We start from the raw sequence: 19,501 nt of genomic DNA, 5'->3' as shown, positions 1-19,501 counted from the left end.
TTTGCCAAGACCATGGAAATTGGCATTGACTTTCTTGAATGAGACTTGATATCAGAATTATTAATGTATTCTGCCATTCTGTGTGTAAAAAGGCTTTAATTGACTTCAGTCACCACAAGTCCAAGAGCCAATTGCTCTTTTACTTTGTATTAATAGTTAGTTTCTCAAGAAAGGCCAGACTGATCTGCAGTGTAGTAGTGTTAATATTAGGTCAGTTGATACTCGGTTGGCTACTCCACAGTGCTTTCAGACTTAACAATTTATTTCTATTGACATTGCATGAAACATATAAAGCATAGAGAATGGATAGCTTTTTTGCTTTGCAGTTATGGAAGCAGTCTGGCTTTCAACAAGCATCTCGCTTACATTTATAATGAAAAAAAGGAGTTGCACATCAGCCTGAAAACTGAATTTCCATCTTATTACTTCAGTGTTTATAAGTGCTGTGTTTTGTCTGTGCAGCCTCAGTGTGTATGTTGTTGTAATTTTAATCCTTCAAAGTAAAAATTCGAATAGGAAGATTTTGCTGGTTTTTTTCCCACTGTGAAAATGAGTAATTATATATGTGAGTGGAATGTCTGCTGTAATTTTTTGGGTCAAAGAAAACCATGTTGTGTCATCATTGCCCTAGCCTTGCAATCATGATTGAAGAAGTATTTCCAGTAGGTGGCTTTAGAGAACACTAGGGACAAACATTTGATATGAAACAAACCAGATTTCTTAATATACCTTTCTTAATTCAGTTCTGGGCTCATTTGGTTTCAGGCATTACAGAATCCAGGTCTGTTTCCCAGAGGACTTCAAGTCATGTGAGATTAGGCCTTGTTGCGAAATATGGCTAATAGACTGTGATGTAAAATGCAGAGTGATGATAGGTAAGATGCATAGTTTTGTGACAGAAAAATTCACCTAACACTGTGTGAGAGCACTGTGTCTTTTATATTGCTGTACCCAGCTGCATATGTCATTGGTGACATGCAGTTTACAGTTCTTCTGCACCCAGCATAGCTCAATTAGGTGCAAAATCCCATGCATACTTAAGCTCTTTACTTAAAACACTGAGGAGTTAGAAACACTAGGAAATGGAGTATGTTGTTCAAGGTCATACAGTGAAACAGAGTTAATTGTTGAGTTTACAGTCTGAGATCTCTTGATTCTTGTTCAACACAGGTCTTCCTCAAAGACAAACTTGTTCATGGTTTTTGGTTTGCATTTCCATTATTGGTTTGATACCATGAAAATAAATTGTTGTAAAGATACTATTTTATTTTATGATTAGGAGAAAGAACAATAATTAGGCTCTGTGTCTTTTCTCCTGACCCTCTGGAGTTGCTTAAGGTATCCACTGTAAATTGGTGTGTACAGGCATAGTCAGCATGAGGAAAGAGAGAACAGTGTAATGCAGATCATAGTGAGTTGCTACTAATATTTTGTGTATCTCTGGATTTATAGTCCTGATAGGGGAATTTGGTATCCTCCCTGGATATTTCCAAGCTAAGAACCTGAATATCAAAGAAAGTCTGTGTATATGTCATAAGCTCAGCGAAAGCATAAGATGCATCATGGAATGTGACGTGCTTTATAATTAGTTAGGATAACTCGATGTTGACAGTAAGAAAGTGAAGCAGTGTACTCTCTTATTTATGGTCAGACTTTGTTTTGCCAGTATAACAGAGAAGTTGATACCTTTGCCTTTCTTGCTGGTATTTTCTTGCTTTTCTGTTTTCTTGTAGCACAGCAATGTTGGTGTGAGTTATGTCACTAGACACCTACAACTGCAGCCCACTCTGCTCTGGTATGGTATAAATAAATTGATTAAAGCTGATGAGAACCAGCAGGTATTTTATATGCTGAATCTGAGGCCTGTTAAGGAAGAAAAGGCCAAATACCCACATCAGTGAAAATAGCACTTTTGAGTGTCAAGCAGATAATTTTTTTCTTTGTAGTTTACATTTGTAAAATTGCTATTCACTTTGTGGCTAAGAACTTTTGCTTTTTCCCAAATTCTTCAGTGCTTCATCTTGAATCTGTCATCCTAGGCCAAGTTTTTCCAGCCCACTTACTCTAAAATTGATCCTCTGACAGGGCCTGTTGCTGTAGAACAAGGAGTAGTGGTTTTAAGCCAAAAGAAGGTTGATTTAGATATAAGGAAGTAATTTTTTACAGTGAGGGTAGTAAAACACTACAGCAGGTTGCCAAGAGATGGGGTGGATGCCCTGTCCCTGGAAACCTTCAAGGTCAGGCAGGGCAGGTCTCTGAGCAAGCTGACCTAGCTGCTGCGCATGTCCCTCCCATGGCTGGGGCTTTGTCTGGCTGATCTGTGCATGGGTGCCGTACACAAGTATGCTCCTGCTGCTGTGGTTGAAGTGGTTTAAGATGTTGCTATCCAGATGTTAAGTTATCCCTTCTGTAATTGAGAAGCAGGAGCTTACTGCATGAGTCTTGCTAGTTGGTTTCTGGGAGAAGTAAAGATGGGTTTGTTTGAATTGGCACTGGAAGTATTGCTACAAGTGTTGCCATTAGGTCAGTTTCATTTCCACTGCAGAGGTTAAGGAAGTGCGTGTCAGATTGCATTGTTAGACTTTGCAGTCTGGGTTTTTTTTAGAGAATAATCATTTCCTCCGACACAACAATGAAGGTAGCTTTAAATGCTGGCATAGGCAAAAAGAATCACTGAGCATTCTTTCCAAAAAGTCGTTGAAAAGTATTTGCTCCATGCTGAACAGCTTTTAGGAAGAGTTGTTTGAAAAATGTGAAACTTTGGCAACTGGTTTTACTTTTAGTTTTCAAGCATAAATTTAATCAGCATGACAGCACTTCATGAGTAGGCTTTTCATGTGGAATTACGTGCTGTACAAATATTACCAGATATGCATATTGGGGTTTAGTTTTTATTTTTTATTGAGGTGGTGGAAAATAAGAACATGAATCATCTTTATTCTATTTTTGCATGTGTTGGTGAAATGACTTCTGTAATTTGAGTCTTGTTTTACAAGATGCTTTATATGCTTAAATTTTGTTTGTGCTAGCAAAACAATAAAATACATTTCTTGCCAGGTCACAAAAGTTTAGGAAATCTCTGTCCAGGTTACTATTTTGAAAAAAAAATTCATGGGAAAATCAGAGAATACTTAAATTGAGTTTTAAGTATTAAATGCTCTCACTGTTAGGCATTCTAAATTTATGTAAAGTAGACCCAGCTTCCTTGCAGATATTGTAAGCGTAGACCAGTTAATTATGAAGAACTTTTGATTTCTAGCTTATCTTGAGTTTATGAAGCTTTGTTTCGTCTTGAAGAAGAAAAAGAAGTAGTAATGTTTTATACAGAAACAGTGGAAGGAAAGGATTGTGAGAGTGCTGTCAGCTGCTGTTAGGTTTGTTTTGAATCCTGCAGTCAGAATAGTTTTAGTTTTCTCTTGTATCCATAGAAAATTCTTTTGACATTCATTTAGATCTGCAGAATTTCTAGGAGTTCCTTTTCATGTGCATTTAATTGCAGGACTGAGGTTGTAAATCAGCGTGGTATCTTAGTGAAATGCTGCTATATTGGAGAAGAAAATTTTAGATTAACTGGGCATACAATTTGGTACAAGTTTTTAATGATTAACTGGTGTCTTTTTCTTCAATTTGATTATACAGAAAATCAAGCTTTAATACAACTGGTCACTTGGTCAGTTCAGTATCACTGATGTACATGTTTTGATTTTCCCATAGAGACTTACAGCTAATCCAGGAAGTAACCAACGCAGCAGACTGTCCATCATGGCTCAGCATCTCTGCACTGTGGAAAACTGTTTCATAATTCCAGGTCAAGCCTTTGTTCCAAAGCCAGAGGTAGGTTTTCCTGTGGTTTTTTGTAGTTTTTGTTAATATGTCACTCAAGCAATGTATCTTATTTTCACTAAGGAACATTGGTGGCTGCTCTGTTTGAACATCTCCATATTACGAAGTGGAGGGATGTAAAATTCCTGTAAATGAAGCATGCTTATTCTGAGAAAGTGCTTTTTCCTTTTTTTTTTTTTTCTTCTGTTCCTCAGAACTTGGCTTTCACCTTCAAACCTATCTGCGAGGTCAGCATACTTCTTTGGGTGTTCTGGAGAGGGAGATTGGATTTAGAGTCAGGATAGTCTGCTAGGATTGGAGTATTTTTCAAAAGCCTGCTATTTTACAGTTGTCATTTATAAACAGTTTGGGAATTGTGCCTTAAGGATTTGATGGGTCTTTTGAAAGACTGTGGTAAGAAAAGCTTTTCATTTTTCACCTTTGTCAAACATCTCTAATTTTACCCTTTCTATAATCTTTATGTTTCACCCCAGTCATCTTTAGCATATTTTACTCCCTCCTATTTGCTACAGCACTTTGTCAGCTGAATCCCACTAGTTGTTTAAAAAAGTAACAATCTTTTCTCTCTCTTATATGTTCTTGAGTGAGTAGAGAACAATCACTTTGTTGTCCTCTTATCTACTGCCCCTGGTTTTTATTAATAGCCATTATGAGTACAGGAATCAAAAATTAAAAAATAATTTAGTATTTTAGACAAGAAGCTTGTTTTGTTTTGGGTTGGATTTTTTTGTAAAAATTTGTGCCTGACTTTAAGTCATGTCTGTGTCCCTGAATGTGTGTGGAAATCCTAGGCTTATAGAAATATTTGGTTGGAAGGAAGGTCATTTAGTACCGTTCCCATGCAATGAGCAGGAACATCTTCAACTACATGAGGTTGCTCAGAGCTCTGTCCAATGTGATCTTGACTGTTTCCAGGTATGGTGCATCCACCATCTCTCTGGGCAATATGCCTGTGCTATACCAGCCTCATTGTAAAAACCTTTTTCCTTTTATCTAATTTAAATCAGTCCTTTGGGAGTTTAAAACCATTACTATTTGTTCTATCAAGTTGTCTGTCTGTTTCAGAAGTGAACTTGCGGCTTCTGAAAGTTCCTCTTTAATTGGTTGGTTCAGCTCTTCAGTACATCTCCCTTCTCCTTTATCAGTCTCTCTCTCTATTGGTCCTTTTTACTTTTCTGGCATATCTCTTGAGACCCTGTGGGAGGTTATTTTCTTCTTTATCACAGTGAATTTTAAGGTCTCTATCTGGATATATTTTGATGATAATTTAATGAGCAAGTATTTTTTGAGCAAGTTTTTTGAGAAAGTAATTGTTCAAACATGTTAAATTACAGCAATCTGTTGTGAAAGAAAATGACCATGCTTAAGAAATCTTATTTTTTGCTTTGAGGTTTTGGCTTAGGTTTTTTTTCCCTGTTTCCTAGCTGGATGGAAAATAATTTCAGGATGCCCTCTCACTGTCAAATATATGAAATAGTTTTAAGTAAGGCTAAAATTCCAGTTTTATGGTGAGGATTTCTCAGTGGTGGGTACAACTTGAGTGCTAATAAAGCTAATGCTGTTAAAAGTCTTGTGCAGACTGTGTCCCAGAATTGGGAAGCTCTAACTGATATTTCCATTTTCCTGTACTGAAAAGGCCGTAGTTGACCAAGAGAAGTAACACACAGAGTACAAATATCTTGATATAAACACATCCTATAGTCAGTTGGTGCTCTGTTGAATAAAAAAAGCAGTACATAAAGGCAGGCATACTTTTATTTGATGTATTTTTTGAGTTGAAACAAGTATTTCTTATATTGCAAAAACAGAAAGTAGAATTCTTTAAGACAGGACTGGCACCTGTTTTCACTATTATTTTGTTTCCTTCACACACCTGTTGTAGACCAATCTTGTGTTTTGTCCTTGTTCTTTTAGCTGTAGACTGACTTGGTTTTAGATGTTACATTTTCTCATAGAATTTATTTTATTGGAAAGCTCTTGCAGCATACTGTGAATTAGATGGCTCCATCCTTGATTTTTGTTTCACAGCTATATGAAGTACAGCTACTTTTTATATAAAGTTTCAGGAAGAAAAGTTTGCAGTATGTGTAACCAATGAACTTCTTGTTGTGCTCATGGTATGCTATTTATTACCTTTTTCTTACACCCTCCTGTAAAAATGCCTCTTGATTATAACTTTTTGCAAAAAGATTTTACTCACGTACATGGTAATGATCACAGCTTAGTGTCATGTCAAACCCCTTTCTGAAGGTGAGATGCTTGTTTGTGAGAAGGGGTTGTTTACCTCATTTGCTCAATGCATGAATATTATTTCAGCATTTCTGTGAGTGTTGAGACATAAAAGATTCTTGGTTAATGGAATGGTGCTGCGCAACATAGTGTCTAGGAAAAAAAGAAATTGGCTTTTTGGTTATAATGAAGTCTCTGCAATACCTAATAACTGCTGATAGTTGCATTAGAAATGGGAAAAGTCAAGCTCCTTGATTAAAACATAGAAAACTCAAAATAGGTATGTAACAGTAGAATAAAAACAAGATGTAATGCCATTCTGCACATGAAAAATGAAGACACTCTATGAATAAAGACTACCTACATATTAAGTCCATAAAACAGTCCACTTTACCAAATGCTGTAATGAAACATATTTTTCCAACATACCAAACAAACATTTTATGTTTTGGCTCCTTCATGGTCTTTTAGCAAATTTCAGACTAGTACTGTGGAAAATGAAAGTTGTGTATAAATATGCAGAATAAATAGCAGTTGATTTTATTGAGAGTCTCATCCAGCATCATATTCCTAAATTTAAAGGTCTGTGCCATACCCATTTTCATGCTTGATTTGTTCTCACTTAGGCAAGTATTTAAGTAGAACATACTTTGCCAATAACCAAAACAAAATCTGTGTGGTGAAAGAAAAGGTGAAAGGATTTAAGGTAATTATTCAAAATAAGGCAGTTAAAATAAAGAAGCTGTTTCTTTTTCACTGTTGTATAGTACATTTTACAGTAATAGAATACCTGGGAGTGGGCCTGGAGCAGATCCTACAGGAATAATTAAAATAACTTAAAAGGTTCTTTCAGAAGGTCAGAAATGTAGAAGGCAGTAAGTAGTTACTGTGTTATTTGAGCTGTTAATAACTGCCTTTAACAAGTGTAAGCCAGAATGTTTACAGATTCTTGAACATAGATAATTTGGTTTCTATCGTGTTACAGTTTGCAGGTGTTTTGACAATTATGGTTACATTTCTCTTGTTGTATTGCTCCTCATCTCTGACATTCACTGTGTTAGTAGCAGTTGGTGACTGTCCAGCCTACTTTTCTTTAACAATAATAAATGAAACCCACAGCAGGTGGCAGTTTGGGGCAGGAGAGCTGGGTTTGGCAAGAGCTGAATGGTACTGCTGATCCTTCAGCCTGATACGCAGAGTATACAGTGCAGCTAAGGTTTGGAGCCTTGAGCTTTTGTTGTGGATTTGTTTTGGTTGGTTGATTTTTTTTTTTGTATTTTTTATTTTTTTTTAACAAAATCTAGTTACCACAGCAATTTAGAATTGAAAATGAAAGGCAGATGTGTCCGCTTTTTTAAAACCTTTGAAGTGGGCTTCTTGGACAAATAGTTTCTGGGGTTTTTTTTCTTGCATCATAAATAAAATCAAGATAAAAATGTGAAATACACTGTAAAATGTCATATGTTATTGAAAGTCTGATTCACTAAACAGAAAGCAGTTAGTTTTTAATCGTCTCTACTGTAACAAGACATCGATGCATAAATTGTACAGTCAGTTATGTTTTTAAAATAGTTCCTTGTTCTTCAATAACTGTAACTTGGGAAGTCAGAACGAAGGGTTTGAAAAATCAGCAAAATAAAGTACTCTTGTAGCAGACAAGTATCTCTTCCTACTCCTTCCTTTTTGTGGATGCCCCTGTAAATGAAATACCTTGCATAAGCATAACTGCAACCCAGATACAGGAAAGATTAAGTGCTATGTTATACATTCATTGAAATAACCAAACTAACTTAACACACAAAAAACCCCCTTGAATGAATAGAAATACTTCAATGGATAGAAATAACTATTTATACATAGTCCTTCAGGCTGTAACCTGCATTGCTCTCCTGCTCTGTGGATGGAAAATGGTGCTGCTTTGGAGGGTAAATCCATGCTCCTTGCTGCCTTTTAAAACAGGAAGAACAGAAGATCACACCTGCGATAAGCAGAAATCCTGCTGAGATGAATCCAGTATAAACTGCGCCTCCTGGTTCATGTTTACTACTCTCTGGAATGGTCTGGTCCAGAAAATTTGAAATAATTTCTCTCGTGTACCAGCACGTTGGTACTAATCCAAAGATTCCTGCAAGAATGAAGCAGATTCCTCCAGCAAAACAAGCGTTATTTTTGCTGTCAGTGTCGCCTCCTAGCCTTGTGCATTTCATTCCGACTGTAGTGATGCAGATCCCAAAGGCTGATAGGATACACGACAGCACCATGGTGGTCCGTGCAGCCTGGATGTAGACGGGGAGAGAGAGAATGGAGTATTTCAGGGTGCAGCTGAACATCCCCGTGCTGTACCATGTGCAGTCCATCCAAAGTCCTTGCATCTGTGTTATAGCTGTTATGATATTTGAACCAACGTCTGCATTTACCTTCCAGTTTGGTAGCAAGGTGGCTGCGATATCTCCAAAAGCACCAAACAAAGCCAGAATAAAAGCAAAGAACTGCAGGCTTGCTGATGCCATGATGGTTATCTTCTGTCACCTTTTGTCTGCCTTTTCTCTCGTGGAATTGAGTAACTGGGAGCTTCGTAGCCAAGCTGTGGCCGTCTGTGCAACAGGGAGGAAAGGGGGGGAGGAGAATTTCAAGGGGGAAAGGAAAAGAAATCAGCAAACAAAAAAAGCTTGCATTTAAAATTAGAGCTATCTGAATGAATATCTGAATATGACCCTGCAGCAGCTGAGTTGCTGTACACAAGGTACTTGAACAGGGATGATGGCAAATGGACTGCGCTTTAGAATTGCTTGTAAAAAGGAGCTGCTGCCCTTTCATACATGATTGCAAGCCATCAAGCAAAACTTATTTTACTGCAGTTGGTTTTGGTAATAGCGTACAAATTTCAGGCTTACTAGACAAATATACATTGTAAATGAAACACTAGAAACTTGCAGATTACAAGTCATTCTGGTAGGAAAACATCCTGGTAGAAAATATATTGTACTCTTCAGGTGCCTTGTTTGTGTTGGTAGCTGTAGTCAGTTCCTGTTGACTTTTTTATAACAATGGGCACTGTTGTACTATCTCTTATTTAAATTATGATTAAACGTAACTCCTTATGTCTGTTTTTTAAATATTATCTGTTCATGTTTTTAATAAGTATTACAAAATATCTTAGCTTTGGAGGAGAATTAAATGGAATTTAGTTTTTGCATTTTCACAATTAGTCACGTGACTTTTCTAAATCAATATTATATTTTATTTCATTTTAAACTTACCGTTTTTTTATTTTCAGTTATTTCCGTTCCTTGACTTAGAGCAGCAGTATTTAGGAAGTCATAAGAGTGAATATGATGATCTTCTGCTTCTAAAATGTTTTTAATACTGGTATGAAACAGCTCATTTGTGGAGATGCCTTCTTTGAATCAGTCACCTGTCTGAAATAATTTGCAAATTTGCCATTTGGCAAAACTGCCAGAAGTGGCAGTTTAAAAAAAATTATTTAAAAAGCTCCTTGCTATTCTTTTATAAAGAGTCCACTTTTATTTGACAGATGAAAACATTTTGGGCAGTGTGATGACTGTGCAGCTGGGAAGACAGAACTGTTGCTGGCACCTCAGCTGGACTGTTGGGATTGCAGATGCAGAACAGTGGATTGAAACCTCTGAGAGGAGGATTAGAAAGTGGTACCCTGCTTTGCCTTTTGCCTAGGGCTGGATAATTGGCAGGTTTCATCTTTTATCAGTGGTAGACAAAGGACAGGCTTCTGTCTTAGAAAGCATGATTCAGACTTTTTATCTAAACATGTGCAATGATATTAAAATTGTTCTTCAGCATTAGAACTTTTTTCAAAAGCCATAATAATAAGGAATAAAATTAAAATAAGGGGAATACAAAATATCTGTAGCATTGTACTCTTGTTTCAGTTCATTATGCATAACACAACAAGGTTTTGATCAATATGTATTCTGTCTTTAGTGGCATTTCTGAACTAATTTATGTATTTATCCTTTATAAGTATAATGCTGTTATCCTCTATTATAATGTATAGTATAAATCTCTATATTCTCTCTATATAATTTTTATACTTATACTCTAATCTTTTCATATTGTATTTATTTCAGGTAATAGTTCAAGGATTTGCTAAATCTGTCCAGCATATATATATATATATATATATATATATATTAAAAATGCTTAAAGTTAAGGTGAAAATATTAGCAGCTAGTAATTGTTAAAACCTTATTTCAAAGATCTGCCTATTTCCAAATCCCTTCAGTTTGTTCAGGCTGGGAGGAGATGTTCTGGAAAATACATATAATTTGCTGTACAGGCCCATGGCAAAGATGGCTTAACTTCCTTTTACAGAAGGAACTGACAGGTCTGGGTTAGCTCAAAACTCATTCAAAAACTGATTTGTATTCTCATTCATATTCTGAAAAAGCTAATTAGTACTCTGAATCAGCCTTTTTCATTGCTTCCTTTTTAAAACATCAGTATATAAAAACATGCAAGCATAAACTAAAAACACTTCAAATGGTAGCCATACATTACATTTAGTGGGGTGAACCAATTTAAAGGCATGATAAATTCAAGTATAAGCACTACAGTTGTAATTAAAAATACAGTTATGCTTAATTTCTGTTTGTGTAGGACTTACTGCTTTTTGTGAGGTCTGAGATGTTTTCTTCGCTGTAGGTGTCCTGGTAAATGCAGTTTCTCTTGAATGCAACTATCCCTTCTCATATAAAACTGCATTGGCATGTATTAACAAAATTTCTTGGAATGTTGTTTTTTTTTCTGTTCTCCACAGCAAGTGCATTACTGCTGTTTGTTCCCTCTCTTAGTTCCATCTACCCGAGAATAAAGGAGTACTTTGTTTAATGAGTTTTGTTTGAAAAACACTCAGTAAGGGAAAGCAAAGAGATTATGGAATAAAACAGACGGCGGCCCTTAGTCCTAAATACATAATGATATCCAGGTTCTGTGGTGGAAAGTATGAGCAGTGATAAAATGAAGTAAAATCTTGAGAATCCAGAAACTGTAGACTTACAGACTAGGGGGAAGAATCATTTATGTTGCACTGAGAGTCAGAGAGTTTTCTTGTTTGTCAGTTGTTGTTTTTTTCATCACAGATAATCTTATTAAGAGTTTAATTTTCCCAGAAAAGAAGTGTGCAATTTGTTTTAATTTGTAATTGGAACAGCAGGACACTTCTATTCAGCTGCAGGCTTTGCTTATCTGTTCTTGATAGCTTTAGCCTTCCATAGGTTATCCTCTAACTTGTTACCTTTGTGTAAGGCTGTATAAAAGAATAAGGGAATAAAGCTGCTGGTGGGGCTTCCATGGTAAATGCAGCACATTAGAGAGTGGCCTTGACAAGTTGGTGTGAGAAATCAAGAAGCTGGGAGAAAGGTCTTGCACATTGCAGCAGTGATAGATCCACAGTTTCCGTACCTGGCTTGGGGTTTCTTGTGATTCTGTTTGTGAGCCTGGTGTGAATGGAGTTACTAGAGATCTTCTTACACAGAGGTAATTTTTATTACTGTAGAGACATAGTTACTTTCTGCTGGAAGTGAGCCAGAAGTGAACTCTCATCAGAACAAGATTGTGCTGCAAGTTGCACATATCTGGTGTTAGGCCTAACATTTGTTTGTAGTAGACAGATAAAATAGTGCAGAATACTTGGATTGTGAAAGTGCTGGCTTAGAACTATCTCAGTAGGATCTCAAGCAGTCTGTTTTAATGAAATTGTAATATATTCTTCCTCGGTTTTAGTTCCCTATGAGCAAATTACATCTTGAGGAAAGGTTGTGTGGGTTTGCTTTTAATACAGCCCTGTTGCAAGGTACATGTATTGCCCATTATGAGACCTTTGTTGTCAACAATTAGTAAAAATTGTCTCATTTAAGCTTATTCTGATTTAGTATGTTGATTTCATTATCAAGGCAGCAGACTTGTGTGAATTAAATTGTACTCTGTTATGTGTTCCTCGTACCCTACCAGAACATAAACCTTCATTGTACAGTTATACTAAAACAGTAAGGGGTGAATAATTGCTGTACTATTGACAGTTTGGGGTGTATCAGTTGAATGATTTCCGTATTCGTTATTTTGTAAGACTTGAGTGTTATTTTGTAAATATTTCTAAAATACTTGGTTGGGTGAAAAGTGTTACCAGTAAAATTACCAAATCAACATGTATATTTTAAGTGCTCTTATGTGCTCTGTTAGCTTTCATAATTCTACTCTCTATTTGATGCATATTAAAAGGTATGGGGAAAATAGCATATATGATTTTAAAGGAATGGCCATTTACAAATGAAAAGCTTTCTTCTGTATCTGTTGCTATAGTAACCAAGCATCTTTCCTGGGGTCCAAAGAAAACAGTGTCTATAATGGAACTGAGAAGTGCTGTGTTTGGTTTCAGAAGCAGAAATTATTGCCTACTGGCCTTGAGATTGCAAATTGAGCTGTTTGGCTCTGAAGCTGTACACTGTATCTAGATTAGGTGCTTTTTTCCTTCTGAAATTTTTGTTCAAGATGTGGCTCTAACTCCCAAAGAGCCCTTATTTCTCACTTATGAGCATTTCTGCAAAATTGAGGTGACTAGGTGATGCCACATGGACTCTGGTTGTTTTCTTACCCTAATTTTGTGGGGTAATACCTTGTTATATTTCCTGACCAAAACGTAGATAAACATATGCATGTGCCCTTAGTATTTCTGTTCAATGAGCTGATTGGACATATGAAGTATGTATTTAAAAAATTAACTTTTCTTATACTCAATGTGAGCACCAGGGTTTTTTTTCTATATCCCTGTGATCTTCCTGATAGGAGTAACCCATGACAAAGGCAGATGCTCTGAACACTTGAAAAATTAAAAATCTGCTTTGGGAAATAATTTTTGTGTTTCACTGCAGATTCCATATGTCAAGCTTTTTTGTCACCTGATTTTTAAATAACTTTTTGTGCTTCACATTTCAGTAATTTTAAGTATTTTTTCTGTTATATTTTTAACTCTAGTTTTCAGAGAAGGTGGACAACTAATGAAAAATACTCCAGTAGTATATACTTGGGTCAGCAGTGCTAAAACTGGAAGCTTGCTGTGGGGTTTTTCTTCATCAGCGCCATTAATTGGTATTTTCTTTCCTTTCTCTAGCCAGTATTTTTGCTCAGCTTTGTAAGTTCTGTCTACATAAAAAAACTTACATTGTTTGGATTTTACAATTCCTTTGAAATTTATGTTATAGAAGCATTTGTACTGGATAGATGTGCTTAATAGCTGAGCTGTTCCCACAGAAAGAACAAAATGGATGTTTAGTACCTTTGTGTCAGATTATGTCCACATCAGAGGGTGCTGTGAGCAGTTTTGGTTGAAGCAGTAGGAGGAACACTTTCTTTTTTGAAGTACTCTCATGCTCTGGGTTATCTCAAACAATTGGTACACTGAGACTGTGGTTCTAGCAGCAGCTGTTCTTTGGTCTGATTGTGTCTTTTTTTCTGTCAGAACTAGCACATGTGATCATAAATTCATGTTCTCTGAGTGCTAGTATTGACTGTCAGATATTTTTAAAAAAATCAGTAATCGCCTATCATTTTAGCAGACTCTTTTTAATAAGTGACTAAATACTTTTTTAAATCTGGCACTTAAAAATTTGTACAGTACTTGTACACATATTAAAAATTTTTCAGTGTGCTCCTCCACAGAAATGTTTCCTTTTTCTTATTGTTAATATTTAGTTTGAAAGACGAGCTGCTTTATTCATTGTTGTGCAGAACTGGAGTTTTTTTCCAGCTCCTAATTTTTAGTACAGAAGTCTGTATTCAGAAAGTTTCTATATAGTACAGTGTCTCTATAATTGCATGGCATGCATACAAACATATATACACACACACAAATATAAAAAACATAAAGTGTGTACATATTATTTCATTCTGCTCTTAGACACAGGGCACGTGACTATTCTGTGAACCAGTCTGATTTGAGAACTACAAAAGAATATATACAAGCTTATCTTTGTGGAATTGTTCAGACATAATTTTGGATGAACTGTGATACACAGTGTAAATACAGAATTGTATGGTCACTTAAACTGAGTGCACTTATTTCTACGTACCATTCCTAGAAATCTTAATACATTGAAAAGCAATTCCTTGGCTTACATTTTAGAAAAGCCCTGAAGCAACAGAAAACATATAGGGAATGGGTTTGATTTCTAATTATAATACCAATTTTCTCCAGCTGCCCTTCAGCCTGTATATCAAATATTATCTAATTTGTGCATCATGTCAGAATTATCTTGTGGAAGGATCTGAAGACAGAAGTGCTAATTACTTTACAGATTACATGAAAGTTGCTCTAAATGGACAAAGTGCCATGGGGGTAAAAAGTACTAAGTACTGATGGCATGTGAACTAATTGGAAATATGTAGATAACTAAGACTAAAATTCTGTTGGGCCTTGAAAGCTAAGGCAAATCTTTCTATTCCATACCATGCCATTATCACTGCATGGCTGGCTTACCTGCTGCAAGAATGCCTTCCTATATTGTGCCTGTTTGCTGATGTCTACTTAGAAGTAATGTCTACCTAAATTGATCTTTCTTTTCCATATAGGTGGATGTGGCTGTGGTGCACTTCACTCCATTGGTGCAACCAAAGATACAGCAGCCATTTGAGCTGGTAGAAAAGGTGGTTCAAAGTGTTTTTCAGTTTAGAAGAAAATACTGCTTCCGTGGAATTGAGTAAGTATTTTTAATGAAAACTTCCTAGGAAATGGTTTTGTAAATGCATCAGCTACTAAATCAGCTATGTGTTTGATTTTATTCTTGCAACTTTAAATTTGTCATCGTAGTTCATCAGATCTTTCTATTTCAGAATGGTTTCTGGACACAAAAGTGTGAGATTAATATCTAAAGTAATTATGTAGTAATTACTTGTGCATTTTTGTTAGTGTGTTGAAGTTGTTAAAAATCATTAGGATAAAGTGGTCATCTTTTCAATAGTTTGTCTGCCTCAGAAATGGAAGAGCCACAAAAACTACAGAATGATTGAGTTAAAAAATGAAAGTATCAAAATCCAGAACCAAAGATGGCAGTGTGAGGAGTAATCTGTAGGAAATTTTACTTATTTTGGGATGTCAAAAGGTCAAATTATGGAGTTCTTATTGGCTCTTTAAAAATCCCGCTATCTTACAGAGGGAATTTATTAGGTTCTCTGATATGAGAAACCTGCAGTCTTTTTTCCAAGGATCCTGTTTAAACTCCAGCACTGCCATGTGTCTGACTTACTATGGGCAACCCCCAGCACTCAGCTCTGTAGAACGTGTGACAGAGCTGCTGTTATGACTGGAGGCACCTCCTGCAGCCTGGGCTCCCTGAATGTTGCTGGGCATAGTTTTGGCCCTGATGCAGTCTAGAGCTAGGGTGGATACCCTACTGTACTACAAGCCTTCTGTGTCACTGTTTTAAAGGTGAGCAAAGAATTTTGCATCTAGTTTTGGGTTGTTGAGTTCTCTTTCCTTGACGCCCTGAATGCCATTGATATGTAGGACGCGGACATTGGATCTAAAATGAGTATAGATTTCTTTGTGTTAAAGTTTGAGTATGCATTTCAAAGTGTTTAGAAAATGAGGTGTCCAAACTCTAGACTGGTTTGTTTTTGACATACAGGGTGGTGGTGGTTTTCTTTCTTTTCTTCTTCTGTGAAGGAATGGTTTCTCTTGACAATGTAAGCAAAAGGCACATGCAATCAGCATATCTATGTTGTTTACAATATTGTTACCAAAGTTTAAAAAAAAACTTTCCCAACTTCTGTGTAATCTCAAATTGCTAAGAACTGCTTTACATTCTTTTGAGGTGAGGAGGGGAAAACTGAACTTTTGGACGTCACGTATTCCCCTAGCAGCTTATCATACCTTAGCCCTAGTGTGCAGCTAAAAACCACAATCCTCTTACTCTTTAGCTGACCTGAAAAAAATAGCAAATTTTGGTCTATAAAAAAGCTGTTAAGTTCATTATAAGGTTCTCTATCACACAGACTGTATAAAAACAAGGCAATAGAATCACTTTATATTTATGTATGAATTCTGGGCTTTGAGATGTGAAATATAAGATTGTGCTATGAAGTCCATATTGTACTTTGAGTTGTGGTTCATGATACTTACAGGATGGTTCATAGTCTGTAAAAAAAGACTAGATAGACTTTGCTCAAGGTATGTTTTTTAGCTACGGAATCAAAGAGGGATATTGAAATAAAAATTGACACATTGCTGACCTAGATGCTGAACTAATAGGAACATTTTGACAAAGGCCTGAAGTAGCATATGCTTCAAACAGCGTTCCTAGAAGTTTCATTTTTCATTTGTAATTTTAAACTCCTTCTTAACTTCGCTACCAGCTATAATTTCTTGCACAAAGCCTTTGGACTAGTTTGTCCAGCCAACCAGCCAAACACATCTGGTGGATGGCAGGGAGGAGGGCATGTGTTATTGTATTAGATGCACAATATTTTTAGGTATTATGTATATAACACAGATAGAATTTGAAAATTGAGACATGCCCATGAGTCATGTGCAGATTTTTTGCCTTTCTGGCCTATTTTAGACTGAGAACTACTGCTAATAAGAGCTGGTCCTTTCAATAGTTTGCACTGTGTAGTATGTATTTTTGTGTGACATTAAAAATCACTTACCTAATACCCTTCATTCAGATTTGGGGGACTTCTGAAAGAGAGGTGGTAAAGCCCTAGAATAAATGTACTTATATGCCTGTCTGTGAACAAAGCTGAAAACAAAATCTAGGACTCCTGCCACATTCTCCCACATTCTAAATACTAAAAAGTGAATGGCAATTATTTAATTGCCATATTTAATTGCTCCTTTTCTTATTTTTGGCTTTTTTTTTTCCTGACATTAGAATTAGGGTATTAATGATAAGTGATACTGTCTTCTCTATTGTAATGAAACAGTCTGAAAGAAAGTCATATTTATTTGAATCTGATCTGCTTTGCACAGTTTAATATGTTGTTGCTTTCTAAATACGAGTCTAATTGTAAGAAGGCTCTGTGCTTGTAATCATACCCAAAGCTCTTTTTAATGTTAGTAATCATGAACTTACGTGCATGTGTTTAGTCTGTAATGTATGTATGTGCTTTCCTATGGTATCATAATTTGCATTGGCAGAAAAAGGACCCGTATATGCTTCCATTGCTCAGATAATGAAGTATGTTGAGTGCCAGAGCTAAAATAGTGACATAATTAATATAGGTTTACTATTTAATTCCATGTTACTCTTAAGGGAAATGTAATTGTCTGTCTGAATTGCTGAAATTTTTCTTCACCCCATATCTTTTAGGACCTTGTTTCCTGAAAATGGGCGCTTGAAAAGAACAGAACAGCTGATGATGACAGCAAATGTTGATCCAACTCTTCGTCCTTTTCAGCTCTCTATGTCACAGTTTAGAAACTTGTGCAATGCATACAGGAAAATGTGTGATGAAGACCCAAGCCTTTTTGTGTTCAACTACAGAGAAGAACTACGGCAAAAGAAGATGACAAGAAGTTTACTTGGAAGTACTGGTCAACCTGAACGGACTGAAGAGGAAAATCAGCTGTAACAGCACAAGTCTGACTTTTTTTATTAGTTTTAACTCCTTGATCTACAGGTGTTGACCTAATAAAAGAAGGTTTAGATGGTCCTACATTTATGCAGCTATGAAAGACCTACTTTTGAGAATGTGGTAGAGAGAGAGGGCATCTCTCTATTCCATTCAGCAGCAGACAAAAGGGAAAAGGCAATCCAGGTTCTTTTTACTTCAGGGAAATGGCTAGAACACATACCAGGAAACAAGGTACGTTGTGAGAAAGGTAATTAAGTTGCAATACTTCTGATATAATTGAATTCTGTATAAATGCAAGTGCTTTACTGAAATTGAAGAAAAATACTTTTCAGACATCACTACATAAGATGGTGTTTGGGTTTTTGTGCTTTTTTATCCTGGAACATCCTCCTGTGCAGAGTAATTTAAAAAACAGAAGCCAAGACTCTTATAAATACACTCACGTGACTGGCTTACGGGAGGATAAAGTGCACCAATTGCCTCAAGGTCTGCTAATACTCTTCTCTTTTATGCAGAAGCAAGGAATTTGGGATTTAAAGTTTCAACTACAGAAAAGCAGTACAATAAAAAGTAGAAAACATGGCTAAGTACAATACTTATTTGTCTTTTACTGTACAGGCTCATAGTGAAAATAAAAAATACAGTCAAATAAAAGATTACAGGCCAAGCTTTGTTTTTGTATTTACACATATGTATAAAGTATAAACAGCATTGAAACATACAAAAATGAAACTTCTGCACTGTTGTGCACTAAAACACATTAAAATAACTTAATTGTGCTTTAAATAAAGCAAACATGAAAACCAAAGAAATAAAATGCCCAAGGTACTGAAAATTTCAGTTTGCAATGCTACTTTCCATTGTAAACCCCTCTGCCACTCACTAGCACCTTTTCCACATTACTTAAAATATTAATGAGGCCATCCCCAAGAACACTACATTGTCTTAATAAATGCTTGAAAGGGATGAACTAATTTACAAACCTGGGCCAACTTAATCTATTTTTGATCCACAATAAATTAAAATAACTTAAGAATCCTTTACAGCTGTTTTTGAGCAAAAATGTATTAGTGCACAAAATCAGATAGTAGTTTTCCTGCAGCTTCCATGAATTTACTAGTTTTAAAGCAAAATGTTTGTTGAATTTTATGTGGACTTCAAATTAATGTTTTAATATTAAGCTAGGATTTTCCATGCCTCTCCACAGCTTCATAAAAACAGTCCTCATTAACTACAGATGTTAAACTCTGGACACTAAATTCTCTCTCTAAAATAGAGTTCAGATCCAGGTTTGCAGTGTCAGAGTGACTGTCAAGGGATTGGTGACGTTCTTGCATTGCCATTAGAGTTCCTCTGCTGCGCTTTGTGCTGTTAACTTTTCTCTTCACTGGGCAGAAATGGCCGCGCACGAGCTTTGGATGCTGTGCTATCTGAAAGCCATCTTCTTCCTCATTTTCAGCAGCTTGATCCTGTTCAGAGTCAGCACTGGGTTCCTCTGAAATCTTCAGCCGCTGGAACTGTATTTCAATGTCTTTTGTAGGGCTGCTTTTCTTTAGGCTCCGATAGTCCTCATCATCATCATCATCACTGAGAATATCGGATTCTTTGACAAGAACATTAGAAAAGTCAGACGCAGTGTTCTCTGCATGTTTATCGGGAGATGAATTTTTGGGCTCCTGGATGCTCTCAGAAGTGTGGCAGCTGCTGCTCTGAGTACTGCTGCTAAGGCTGCACTCATCAGAGTCCTGGAAGGTGCCTCTCCCCTGGTCACCGTTCCACTCGCTGCTGGATGACTTCTTCAGTACCTTTAAGGATCTTGTGGAAG

General features: G+C 36.3%; 3 protein-coding genes across 6 annotated transcripts in view; 1 reads left to right on the top strand and 2 right to left on the bottom strand.

The window, feature by feature from the left end:
* Positions 1-18,332, top strand: part of TFB1M (transcription factor B1, mitochondrial) — a 26,851-nt gene extending 8,519 nt beyond the window's left edge. For all 4 annotated transcript variants that reach the window (XM_041423967.1, XM_041423964.1, XM_041423966.1 and 1 more), the window contains exons 6-8: positions 3,715-3,834; positions 14,674-14,801; positions 17,412-18,332. In XM_041423967.1, coding sequence (XP_041279901.1) covers positions 3,715-3,834; positions 14,674-14,801; positions 17,412-17,673 — 510 coding nt within the window. In that variant the 3' untranslated portion in view covers positions 17,674-18,332. The remainder of the gene's footprint in view (positions 1-3,714; positions 3,835-14,673; positions 14,802-17,411) is intronic.
* On the bottom strand, positions 7,923-8,655 carry CLDN20 (claudin 20). Its single transcript, XM_041423968.1, has one exon. It carries the CDS (start codon positions 8,580-8,582, stop codon positions 7,923-7,925), a length of 660 nt encoding a protein of 219 aa, XP_041279902.1. The 5' UTR covers positions 8,583-8,655.
* The window catches only part of TIAM2 (TIAM Rac1 associated GEF 2), an 87,932-nt gene continuing 86,691 nt past the window's right edge, over positions 18,261-19,501 (bottom strand). The window contains exon 26 of the mRNA XM_041423960.1: positions 18,261-19,501. Within this exon, the coding sequence (XP_041279894.1) occupies positions 18,858-19,501 (644 nt within the window). The 3' untranslated portion in view covers positions 18,261-18,857.

The sequence above is a fragment of the Onychostruthus taczanowskii genome, unplaced genomic scaffold (genome assembly GCF_017590055.1).
Source record: "Onychostruthus taczanowskii isolate IOZ18803 unplaced genomic scaffold, ASM1759005v1 scaffold8, whole genome shotgun sequence".
Taxonomy (NCBI): domain Eukaryota; kingdom Metazoa; phylum Chordata; class Aves; order Passeriformes; family Passeridae; genus Onychostruthus; species Onychostruthus taczanowskii.
Note: the sequence above shows the minus strand (reverse complement) of the source record. Positions and strands in the feature narration are given on the sequence as shown.